The 13,247-nt window shown below is 34.5% G+C and overlaps 2 protein-coding genes across 2 annotated transcripts in view; both read right to left on the bottom strand.

Annotated features, from left to right (window-relative positions):
- The window catches only part of LOC18101360 (stemmadenine O-acetyltransferase), a 45,243-nt gene that overhangs the window by 9,904 nt on the left and 22,092 nt on the right, over positions 1-13,247 (bottom strand). The window lies entirely within an intron of this gene.
- Positions 3,767-7,221, bottom strand: LOC7494929 (probable LRR receptor-like serine/threonine-protein kinase At3g47570). The gene is made up of 2 exons (XM_002311031.4): positions 4,439-7,221; positions 3,767-4,210 (listed from the first exon to the last, which is right to left on the bottom strand). The coding sequence occupies exons 1-2, from the start codon at positions 7,122-7,124 to the stop codon at positions 3,819-3,821; spliced, it is 3,078 nt and encodes a 1,025-aa protein (XP_002311067.3). The 5' UTR covers positions 7,125-7,221; the 3' UTR covers positions 3,767-3,818.

The following is a 13,247-nucleotide window of genomic DNA, read 5'->3' as shown; positions in this document are numbered from 1 at the left end:
TATAAAAGATATAATAACATAAATCTCTTAACTAATTATAGCTGAAAATTTTGGATTTGAATGAGTTTGTGAAAGGGCTTTTCAAAAATATAGCATAACTCATATTTCAATTTTACCTAACATTTTAACTTTTTAATCAATGCTGGGTAGGAAAATGCATTTAAAAACCTGTCAGAACATTTATGCTCGGTGTCCTTTGGCCTGGCATGAAATGCAGTTTCATCCAATGGGGCAACCACAAAGATAAGTACCCTTCTGTCTCGTAATCTGCAGGAAAATGGTTAAATTCGTGATATTTAGTAGTTGAACGCCCCAAGCAGGCAAAATTCATAGACAGCGACATAAGTAAATGCGTGGTGTTAAGGTTTTCTGACTCGGTAAAATCATCCAGCATAGAGGAGAAGTTTGGATCAAAATTCAGGCAGATCTGCCATAAATTAGGAAATATCAGAATAAGATTATTAGTAAGGTTATTCAGAGTCAAATTTGTAATTATACTCTCGAGTTGCTAAGTTAAGTTTCCATCCTTGAAGGGTTCTATACGATGATGTATTAGGACCAATAATACACCAGCAGAGTTGATTTCTAATGATTTATAACCAATAATTAATTATTTAAATATCTTTCAATATTCGTTATACTTTGTTTTTTGGATACTCTGTAACATATCCGAGTGGTCTCTTTGACACTCTGTTTTCTCTCTTTTTGGCCTGGCCCGGGTTACGCCATTTTCCTTCCAGAGTATATAGAGATGAATTTTTCCGATCTGTCAAAAAGATAACATCCTCACATTACATTTTAATCTCTCCCTTGTCGAATCTAGTAAGAAAATCCCAGTTAAATTCAAAATGATAATATGGGGATTAAACTTAATAATTTAGCTCTTAGCACAAGTTAAAAACAAATTCGAAACCTCCTGGAATTAAATGGGAGGAAAAATTAGTCACGAAGCTATTCCATTAACCTTAATAATCACTGAAGCAAATCATTGATTGCTTATTCATAAAATTTATTCTATCTATACACTGATTAGTTAACGTCTTCTCTAACTTTCTCGGTTCCGAGAATTTCTAGCCGTGTTTCAGAATAAGAAACGCCATTGATCATCTGATGTCTGGCTCTCAGACATGTCAGATATGGGAAAAATCTTGCATCCAGGCATGGAATCCCAGGTTACATGAGAAACTCTTGCATCCAGGCTAATCAGAATCACGAGTTGCCCAAATGATTCTAGTAGTTCCAGCTAGTTAAAGAGTATTTTGATGGTCCAAAGGAGTGCCCTACAGGCACCTGCTGCTTATGAATATAAGAACTAAAGTACAGAGTACTCAAGCTTCCAGTACCATAGATTTAACAAAGTAGTCTGCCTACCAATAATACAAATGATGGTGGCTAAGAGCGTTGTTGTCGGTACTGATCAAGCTGCTTCAGCAGCATGTTTTTGCCTTCAGCACTGCTTTTCACCTTACGGTTTTAATTTTCTCTTAAACTGGGCGGTTATTTGATACAAATCAAGTAAAATTATTATAAATGCTAATAAGTGATATTGTTGGTTAGGTAGCTATGCCTTCAAAAAATAATGGCCATTGTACTTGTGCAAGACCAGAGCAGCAAATGCAAGACATGGATAGAGTCAACATCAAACTAATTTCCATGCCTCTAATCCTATCCGATTTACCTGCTTCGTTTTAATGAGAGCTTGAAGATTCTCTCAAAAACCAGGTACAGATCAATGCTAATTAAATTCGCCAGTTCAAGGTAGTTGTGTGCGTATGCCCCGCCCCGCCCCGCCCCCGAGTAATGTTAAAATTCTCAAACAATATTAGAAATGCATGCATGTGCGTTTCGTTGTCTCTCTGCCAGTTGTATCTCCCCGTGTAGTGGAGGAACACAATTTTAGTCTTTAGACTACTCGTGTATAATCAATTATTTAATAATTTAATTATCTTATTACAATCTAATTTATAAGTTGTCATAATTATTATAATCATATATATTTTTATTGTTCATGCTGTGTTTAAACAATAATAGTAATAAATCTACACCTATAAAAATGCTTAAACCAAAACTTGAATAATTTTCATAGCATTTTATTTTTTTCTCTAACCTCGCAATATCAATGTATGATTTTTTGATAAAATAAGATTTATTATAAACTTCCTATCCTAAAACTAAAATAAAAAAAATTAAAATATGAAATATTTAATTTAAATTCTTAATTACTCTCAATTTTTGGAATAAATATCACTACAACACACTTTATTTTGTAATTTTATTGCAAGGAAAATTGAATTGAAAAATAATTAGGATTCAAATAATATATAATTCAACTTCTATACTACGTACCATAAGTATGAACAACTCCAAGAGCCTTAATGTGAATTGATCAAGTATAAGAGATGTTTTTCTTACTTTTATATCTCATCTAAAAAATTATTCAATACGAATCTTAAAATGGAGCTTATGATATGAACTTTCAATTGATTTAAGTAAAAATAATTTACAATAAACTTATGCTAAAAAAATCAAGACTTAAAGTTTTTAATTAAGAGATTTCTCGTATATTTTTTATTTCTTAACTTACTATCGATGTTTTAATTATATTTTGATGGTTGAGCATTCCCAAATATTTTCTCAATTCTGAAAAAAATATATTTTTAATTTCTTGAAAATTATCAAAATTAAGTTTATATTATTTAAAAAAACTCTTAAATATCTTTTAAAATTCTTATGATTAAATGTCTTCAAAGAAATCTTAATTAATATTTTATAATTCATTCTTTTAAAAAAAAGTTAGAAATTTTCATTTAATAAGATTTTCAGAAATTTTTATTTTCTTGAAAAATGGATCTTTTAATTTATTAAACATCTTCAAAGATTTTTAATTGGTATTAATCTTCCAATTTAATGCAATTTGGCCCAGTTGGTTTAATTAACTAAATCTTGCAAACACCTGGTAAATTTTGACCAAATTGTTTTTATACGGCACAATTTGTCAAATTGATACAAACACGGCCGTTTTTGAGGTTTTATAAGAGGTCAGTTCCATGTTCCTTGCCTTGGCATGTTTTAGGCTGGGCTGTTGATACTATAAAGCTCGAGCCGCCATCAGTCATATGCTCTTACTGTTTCAGTTAAGGTAAAAAAAACAATTATTTGATGATGATGATGTCTTGTAATTTTTAAATCCATCATCCTTATTTAGATCTTTAAATTTAGTTACCTGAATTATGAGAATGCTTCTCCTGCTGCTATTGCCAGATGATTTAAAACTAAAAACTTGTCTCAACCACTACATATTCCATCCTTAAATTAATCGAAACACTAGCATAATTCATCTACAAACATGCTGGAAAGACTAACATACCATCAAGGCACTCTATACTGAAAGCAGGCAGTGACATATTGAAACTTGAAACAAGTTCATGCGACAACACGAGGGAAGTCTTATTCCAATTCTTCAACCATTTAGATGTTGGCGTCTATTCTCCTTTGGATCCTCAAGTATTTCATCGGCACTCTGACCTCCTGATCACAGACCTGTACATGAATTCTTTTTTGGCATAGTTAATATTGACAAATTAATGGACCATCTGTAAATGTTCTCTTAGATACTTGCAACTTATTTATGCTGTGTAAGCAGAAAATCCAGCTTGTAAGAGATAGACATGCCCATATATGCTTGTATTTTGTGAGAGTAACATGAAGCTCTCAGAAACGAGAATGTGCAGTACAGGGTTGCCTCCTGACTGCCATCCTTTCTATTTGACCAGGTACTAATCAAATGATGGAAATTTACCTTCTGGTGCAGCAATAATTTAGCGCTTCCCATGAGTCTGAGGTCCCAGAAGAATGTGCCTGATTCGACGCAGTTCAACTGCAACACTGCTAATTTCCATGCGTTCTCTTGGGAATTCTGCAGAACAAGCAACTCCAACCTTGACAATAGCAGCAAGACACTCCATATGATTTCCAATATGGCTCATCCTACGAGAGGCATCGCCGCTCGTTTCCTCAGCTTCTGTTACAAGTACTGGGTCCAACACTTCGGCCACAGAGATTGGCAAAGCCGTTTTAGCAAAGTTATGAAGGTTCAGCCCGTCTTTAAACAAGCCATCCGTAGGTCTCCTTCCGGTAAACACCTCCAATAATAGGATGCCATAGCTGTACACGTCCCCATAAGGCGACACCTCGCTTCCAAGGCCATACTCTGCAGTTCAGATAAAATGTGAAATGGACAGGAAGAAGTCAAATATTTAGTTGAACATTCCAAACTTAATGTGACATAGAAATGGCCAGTAGGTCTTTAGAAGGAAATCCATGCTCTAGATATACATATATAATGCAGAGAAATTGAAGCTTTCAATGTAAATCAAATGAAGTCAGACCAAGATTGTAAACTCAAAGGTCAATAATGGAATGAAAATTCTAATATTACCCGGGGCTGCATAGCCAATGGTGCCTTTTAAACCAATGGAGCTTGTCTGATCCAAACAGAGCTGATGGGAAGCTTGTGGGAGGAGCCTTGCTAATCCAAAGTCACCAACATGAGCAGTCAAGTCACCATCAAGAAGGACATTGCTTGGCTTCAGATCGCAATGAACAATAGCAATCTGGCAATGGTTGTGCAAATAATCGAGTGCACTAGCCACGTCAATTGCGATGTTCAACCGCTGAAGGAGACTCAAATCTCTTCGCCTGTGTGCCTCGTCAGATATTTGAGCTGGATGCAACCACTCTTCTAGACTCCCGTTCACCATGAACTCGTAAACTAGAGCTTTAAAATCATTACCTTGAAAATCAATGCCAGAACACGCTGTTAAAACTTTTACAAGATTTCGGTGCCTGATGTTTATCAAGGCTGCACATTCCGCCATGAAACTCTTGGATGCTCCTTCACGTAGCAGGTTGAATACTTTCACTGCAACAGCTGCTCCATCTGATCTGAGGATTCCCTTATACACGGATCCAAAACTACCCGCACCAATTAAATTAGCAGGGGAGAACCCATTGGTTGCTTGAAGCAGGTCTTCGTAGGCTACTCGCTGAAATGTGCTCTCCCATGGGGAGCCTGAAGCTGGCCTACTTTTCTTCTCTTTCAAGAAAAAGAAAAGCATGTAAGAGACGACCAAGATAATTCCAACAAAGCCACAAGGAATTGCAATTATCAATTTCAGCTTGGTAGAAGATTTCAGCTTTCTTGACTTCTTGGATGTGCATCTGGACAGATTCAGCTGAGGCATTCCTCCACAAAGTTTTTTGTTTCCCAACATTGAAAATCCACTGGCCCTAGCAAAGATTCCTTGGACAGGTACCTCACCTTCAAGGTTATTAAATGAAAGATCCAAACTTGTCAGCAACTTCAATTCTGCCAAAAACTTGGGAATCTCTCCACTCAAGTTGTTGTGGGAGAGATTGAGAATTTGAAGGGCCCTCAAGGAACTCAAAGACTCAGGAATCGGCCCTTGGAAAAGATTCCCCTCCATATACAAAAACTCCAAACTCACACAGCTTCCAAGTGTTCTGGGGATCTCACCAGATAACCTGTTATGAGAAAGATTGAAATATCCAAGATTCGCCAACTTACCCACTTCCAGGGGAAGGGAACCTGTCAACTGGTTTTCAGATAGAACTAAAATTCTTGATGAGGATGGAATACTAATTACTTCTTTTGGTATGGAGCCACTCAAATTGTTTTGATCAAGATGCAATATCAACAAATTTTGGCAATTTCCAAGACTTGATGGGATTCTACCTTGTAAGTTATTTGCAGATAAATAAACTTCGAGCAAGGAAGTGATATTGCCCATAGAAGATGGAATGTTCCCTGAGATTTTGTTTCCACCAAGAGCCAGTACACCCAAGTTTTGTAATTTACCAATAGAATTTGGAATAACACCAGTCAACTGATTCATCTCCAAACCCAAAGTATCCAGGCCAATGAGATTTCCTATACCACTTGGAATACTTCCACGTATTTGGTTTCTTCCGAATGTCATTCTCTTCAGGTTTTCTGAGAAGTTGCTAATTATTTTAGGCAGCAACCCTCCGAAATTGTTATCATTTATAGACAATTCTTCCAAACTGGTCTTGTTTGCCAGGGGAGGGAGAAAACTTAGGTCATCATCATTACCATTTCCAAGATAATTTACATCAACTATCAGCCATCGCAGCTTACTCAGGCTTGATAAATCGGGAACTCTCCCAGTGAGATTGTTGTTTGAGAGTTCAATAACAGCAATAGTCGAGGCATTGGAGAACGTTGGTGGAATTGACCCACTGAAACGGTTGAAAGACATTAGAAGAATTTCAAGGTTTGGAAGAGTTAGGCCTAAGTCAGGAGGAAGATTCCCATGAAGTTGGTTCACTGGCACCGCAAATCGCATGAGAGAAGAAAGATTGTATATAGAGGGAGGGATCATACCAGTCATATTATTTCGACCAAAAGAGAACGATTTTAAACTTTTCAATTGGCCAATGCTATTGGGGATTCCTCCTTGCAAATAATTCCCCGCCCCAAAAATTTGTATAATAGCTGATAAATTTCCAAAAGAAGATGGTATCCCGCCAACCAGATAGTTAAATTGAAAAAAAAAAACCTGCAGCTTTGATAACGATCCAAGTTCTATAGGAAGTTTGCCAGTAAGATTATTGCCCGACAAAGAGAGGATCAAGAGGTTTGAGCAATGCGAAATGTTGACTGGGATTTTGCCATCGAATGTATTGTTCTCAAGGCTCAGCATCCGTAGGCGAAACAAATGACCCAGTTCCTGTGGGATGTTATGGCTGAACCTGTTGTTTTCCAGTTTCAGTATCCTGAGAAAACTCAAGTTGCCAATGTGTGGAGATAGGCTGCCCACCAGTTGGGCAGAGTGTAGGTCAATCTCTACGACTCTCCGATGCCTCTTTCCACATATAACTCCTGACCAATCGCAGAAGTGCAAGGATTCATTCCAGGAGCTCAGCATACCAAAGGGATCGTTTGTAATTTGACTCTTAAGAGCAAGCAGGGACAGTCTATCTGTCTCGTTTCCTCCCGTAGGTAATGAGAAAGGAATGGGGAGTTGTATTATTTGCAAAAAAAGCAGCCACAATATGCATGAACTCATTCCTGGCAGCTCCATTTTTTAATGCAAACTTAGAGCTTTAGTATTGAGAAACATTTGGTTGGCAGTGCTGAGCTATTGATACAAATACAGAGGAAAAGGATGGATGTAATGCTAAGATTGACTTCAGGCAACGGGTTAAATCCGCAAGCATGAGCAAACGTTTGATGGAGAATTTTGAGCCCACAAAGTCCTTAGATCTTATCATTATAGAACAAAAAGTCGATGCAAATGCACTTTTCAGAAGGATTGAATCATTCGCAAGAAAACTGAACACATTATGCGAAAAGTCATGCGTGGTAGCTACATTCTAGACATGAATATAAATATGGTCTTTACCTCATGACTCATTACATTAGTCATTTTCAAATTGAACAAGGGCATAGGGGTCTTTTCACATTTTATCAGCACAATAAAATGATATAATCACTCTTAAAAGCAAAGTTTTTTGAATTGGGATCTAAGAGTTTTTTTGTCTTTTAAACATGTTTTTTTGATAATAATCAAGTTGATTGAGGAACACTTTAGTAATAGAATAAATATATATATTATTTGAAGAAAGGTGACTAACACATGCAATGCACGCGTCAACAAGTAGGTTGAGGCTGCACTATATAGGAAGTGTGTTAGGGGTGGTTCATGCTCAAACAATTGCTTCTAGGGCGGCATTTGAATCGTTTTGGTGGTCCCTTCATTCTTAGGCGATGCGTGTAGTCAACGAATCTTCGGTTTTGTGCCGACAACCTTTTTATATTTTTTTCTTTCTCCTCTTTGATTTTCGTGTCTGACCCTTTAAATTTTCAAAGTAGCCCTCCAATTTGTTTTTCCTTCATATTTGATTCATGTTTATTTTATTACTATTTATTTTATTTGAAATAACTTATAAAATTAAAATTTTCTTTCAGTTTCATCATCTAGTTTTTTCATCTATTAGATTTGGTCTTCATTGCTCTGAGATGATATTTAAAATTGATTTTTTTTTATGATTTCATCTTCCTTTAGATTTTTTTTCCTATTAGATTTGATCCTCGTTCTTTTATTGTATTTTTTTTTACTTTGGAAATTTTATTAAATTAATATTTTTCCTGATTTCATCATTTAATATTAAATTGGTTGAGAATTTAAATTCTTGATTAATCACAGGTCTAAGATTTCATAGGTTGCGAGTTTGAGAGATTAATCTAAATTTAGAAAATCGTCCGGGTTTGCTTAGTTTTCTTTTTCTTTTTTTAAGCGCATATTTTTTTAGTTTCATTATTTAACATTTATTTATTTGGAGATTAATTGAGTTTCGTTATTTTTTTAATTTTCTTTCTATATGATTTTTTATTAATTTTAAAAATGATAGGGATTATCTCGCTCTTCAATATTGAGTTATTTGATAATGAAGATTCATAGTTTTATTCAATTTGCTTTCAACTGGGTTGTCTTGATATCACAAAAGGTTACATATTTTACATGTTAATCCGTATAGGCTCATCAAGTTTTCTTAGCCTTTTTTTTTAGTTTATTTAATGTCGTTATAATTTTTTTATTCGTATTATTAAATTAGCCAAACTCTTAAATCCAGTCGAGTTAATGACTTAGATCTTATATTTTTTTTGTGTTTCTAGGAATGTTTCTATTCCCTTAACATTTTTTTTTATGTTAAAAAAATTAGGTAGGCCTACGATACAGCGCGTGTCACCTATCTAGTTGTATTCTAAAATAATTGCACACAAGATATTTACCTTAACAATTAAGCTTATAATCAAAGTCAAAATGCAAATGTTGAATTATTACTGCTATAACTCACATCCTCCTTTTCTAATCTTCTTTTCAATTGTGGGGTTCATTGCGTAGGAAAAATCTCTGCATCAAAAATCTTTTGATTGTAGAAATCATTGACCTTAAGAGACAACCACCGCAGTGTGATTTGGACACGCCCTGTTGAAATATTCTGTGAGGAATTTCATCGAAAAGGATTCGAGCATTACTCAAATACCCACATTTTGACCACACAACAATGAAAGGCGACGGTAGGGGGGTACCAAGTTGAAAGCCAAAGATATTTTTTTGTTTTGATTAAGCAATGCTATGCAGAAAGGTTCGGTTTCGAGAGAGATATTTTGAATTGAAGAAAAAGGTGACAGAGAGAGCCACGAGTGAGTTCTTGAAAGGGAGAAATTTAAGGGTCTTCCATGGCTAGTTACAGTTAGACGGGCCTCCTATAAAACTGAGATTATAGAATCATTTAATAAAAACTAAGTCTAATCTATCGGTTGAATAGAAAATTATGTCATTTTTATGTTAATTTGTTGGTCTGAAGTGAACATATATTTTTTTTACTTAACTCTGTTATATCGATCCATAAACAAGTCTGCTAGGATTTTTTTTTATGATCTATAGATAACAAACCCACATCCACAGACTAATTGTTCAGAACTATAAAGGCTTTTCTGAGCCACCTACTGACCTACATCACTATATGATGCCAAGTCCCGTGCAATTTAATTGGTTTGAGAAAATGTTAGGTTTCAAAGAAAATGAAGGAATAGCCTCCTTTTCACCCTCCAATAATCTTACTTGTTTGGGACCAGGCAAAACAAAACATAAATCGTTCAATTTCTCCTTTTCAACCGCCAATGAGTAAGCCTTTAATGGAAAAGCTTATGCATGTATTGATAGTAATGATGTACTAGAATTCAATATACTCAAAATAAAGGTGTTTAATCTTGTTCTTGTGTTATTAATGCTCTAAGAATTAAGATATATAAGCCTGGAGAGTAGAAAAAAATAAATCTTTTACTTGGATAGTTCAAGAGGTATTTATACTCTTTGAACCTTGTCGTTTTGGTGGAGTGGAGAGACAAAAGAGTTATTTTCATTTAATGACATTAACAAGAGACAAATATCTCTTGCATGTCATTAATAAATAATAAATATCCACTACAAATCATTTATGAACATTAATAAAATATAAATATGGTAGGCTATTGGAAGAATTTTTATACAAAATACAGGTATAAGAAAATAATTATTTATGACATGAAAAGATCATGTCAATCATCTTAAAATAGAACCCTTGTAGTCATAACATGGATCTCTAAGACTAACTAGGTCTGGCGCATAGCTAAACCTAGAGAAAATAAGTATGGTAGTTCATTAGACTCACGATAGCTTAGGCTTAGCTCATAATTAAATTCCAGAATAAAAGTTTAACAACTTGCCAGATCCACAGTATATTAAGATCAGTACATGGCTGAACATAAATATACTAGGTTCGGTATTATGCACCACATGGGTGTGAGTGTGAGTTCACCAAGGCAACAAATGGAAGTTGGTGTTCAAAAGGGAGCACTACTGGTGCCAATATCTTCACATGTGTAGCAGAAGAGAGAAGAGAACTACTTGAATCTTGGAAACGCTTTCCTGCTCGTATGTTTGTGTTTGCACAAGGACTGGCGCCTGGCGTAAGAGAGAACTCGTTGTAATGCAATGGTTGGCAATACACTCAGTCATTTCATCACCCTTTCTTGCCAACAGATTTTTTAATTATTATTTGCTATCAAAGTGGTGGAGAAAAAAATTACCAATGAAATGAACAAATTGACCATTTGAAAGGAATTTGATAAACAAATATTAGCAATGAAAAATGGGCATTCTTCGGATGTTACATAACCAACGGTGCCTTTTAGGCCGAATGGAACTGATTTTTAAAACTCTTAAATAATTTTAAAATTTCTTATGATTGAATTTCTTCAAATTTAGTTAATTTTTTTTTAATTTGATGATAATTAAGGGGTCTCATCATATTAGCTTGCGCATCAACCGACGAGAATAAGTCCTTTCTGAATAATTATAAGGATGATTATTTCCATATCAATATGGTGGATTAAGAGAAAAGTAGTCAATTTCTCCACATACTAACACTAAAATTTATATCTAAAAGGTTAAAAAACAGAGCATTTCTTTTTATGCCCTGATTAGCACTATGGCTTAACCGTGTATTTAATATTTTTTTAACTTTAAATTATTTTTTTATATTTTTAAATTATTTTGATGTGCTGATATTAAAAATAAATTTTAGAAAATAAAAAATATTATATTAATAAATATTTATCAAATAAAAAATACTAGATAATACTCCCAAACATGCCCTTTTCCATCAATTCAGCCTCTCATAGAAAATATGATGCAAATGTTAATTAATGTCCATGCCTAGAAATTAGCTGAACATAAAAACAAAAAACAAAATGAAAATAGAGGAGACTATTTTATGCATGTTTCCACTCAGAACTCATTCAACCTCACAATCATAGCAATGGGCAATTGCGGTTGGATTTAAACTAAATAAAAGCTTATTATATGCTCAAATTCTCCACTCATCATTGCAGCTTGAAATAATTGGCGAATGCGTAGCTGCATCTTTAGGACCCGACTGGTCCTCTTGTTCGTGTCAAAATAAAAAATTTAAAACTAAATCCTGCAGGGCGAGTGATAATGATGCTAAATTTTAATAAAAAATTTCACGAATTTTTATTTTCTTGAGAAACGGATATTTTCAATTTATTAAAAATATTCATAAATTTTAATTGGTATAAATTTCCCAATTTAATGCAGTGTAGTCCAATTGGTTTGATTAACTAATTTTTATAAACACGAGCTAAATTTTGACCAAACTGTTTTTACGTGGGACCAATTTGTCAAATTAATAGAAAGACGGGTGATTTTGAGGTTTTTTCAGAAGTGGGTTTAGTGTTTCTTATTTTCTTACCTCGGCGTGTTTTCGGCTGGGCTGTTCATACTGCAAGGTTCGGGCCGCCATCAGTTATGTGCTCATATTGTTTCAGTATAAATTAAATTTGTTAATATCCATACCTTATAAATTACATATTAAATAAAATAACTATCCCAAAAAAGAAACCGTGCATTCAAATTATTTGAACCAATAGCTATTAGATTTGGATTAAATTAATACTGCTGAGTCTGAGGAAGTTGGGTTGATGTATTCTTGTAAATTACATGGGAGGAGGGTGAATGCTTACCGGCAGAATCACGGTTGAGAACCACGCTCAAAAGCCGTGCTATAAGACAGAAGGCAAGCAAAAAAAGGGCGGGTGGACAGAAATGGACTTGCAGAGAACAAAGGAAACAAATCTAGAGGGCCCATAAGCTAACAAAGCCTGCTCAAATAAACTTCTAATGCCCGTTAAATCAAACAAAGCCCATCTCTTAATGCTTCAACAAACAGCATAACCTTAAAGTCATTTGAGAGAGTTCTTGGAATTGAGTTCGAGACAAATGGTTATATCATTAATAATTTGATTCTGTTTAGTATGATCTTAACAAATTAATTCCAGTTTTTGTTTTAGATCTTTATTTATAGAAAAGTCATAAATATTTTTGGTTTGAAACAACTTTCGATTTAGACCAGGAGCTTATTACAAAATTTAATGAAAATCTTGATTTAATCAAAAGCCAAACGCCCTCGTAATGCTGTAAAAAAAACTGTGTTGGCATATGACATGAAGAATACGGTATGGCAAGTGAGATTTCAACTTATGGTGATGTCTACGGCTACAGCGTGCTATTGTCGGAGATGTTTAGAGGAAAAGGACATGTTTAAAGACGGGCTGAATCTTCATATCTATGTTAAAGCTGTGTTGTCTAGCCATGCAGTGAAAGTCGTGGATTCGATAATTCTGAGAGATTCAAAGACAAAAGCTCCGATGTTCCTGATAGAGTGAAAACAAAAGCTCCGATGTTCCTGATAGAGTGAAAACAAAAGCTCCGATGCTGAAAATATAATTACCGATAAAATGAACAAATTTACCATTTGAAAGGAATTTGATAAACAAATATTAACAATGAAAAATGGGCATTCTTCGGATTTTACCTGGGGCTGCATAACCAACGGTGCCTTTTAGGCCGATGGAACTGATTTTTAGAACTCTGAAGCAATTTTAAAATTTCTCATGATTGAATTTCTTCAAATTTTTTTATTTTTTTTTCAATTTGATGATAAGGGATCTCATCAGATTAGCTTGCGCATCAACCGACGAGAATAAGTCCTTTCTGAACAATTTCAAGGATGAATCTTTCCATATCAGTCTAGTGAATTATGAGAAAAGTAATAAATTTCCCCACATGTTAACCCTA

Source organism: Populus trichocarpa, chromosome 8 (genome assembly GCF_000002775.5).
Source record: "Populus trichocarpa isolate Nisqually-1 chromosome 8, P.trichocarpa_v4.1, whole genome shotgun sequence".
Taxonomy (NCBI): Eukaryota; Viridiplantae; Streptophyta; class Magnoliopsida; order Malpighiales; family Salicaceae; genus Populus; species Populus trichocarpa.
The sequence above is the reverse complement of the archived record's forward strand: the minus strand, read 5'-3'. Positions and strand labels throughout refer to the sequence as shown.

Bases quoted from the DNA above. Each gene is read 5' to 3' on its own strand.
- LOC7494929 (XM_002311031.4), bottom strand. From the start codon at position 7,124: ATGGAGCTGCCAGGAATGAGTTCATGCATATTGTGGCTGCTTTTTTTG. The intron at 4,211-4,438 runs GTAATATTAGAA...TCTGAACTGCAG, and splicing joins CATTGGCTATGCAGCCCCGG to AGTATGGCCTTGGAAGCGAG.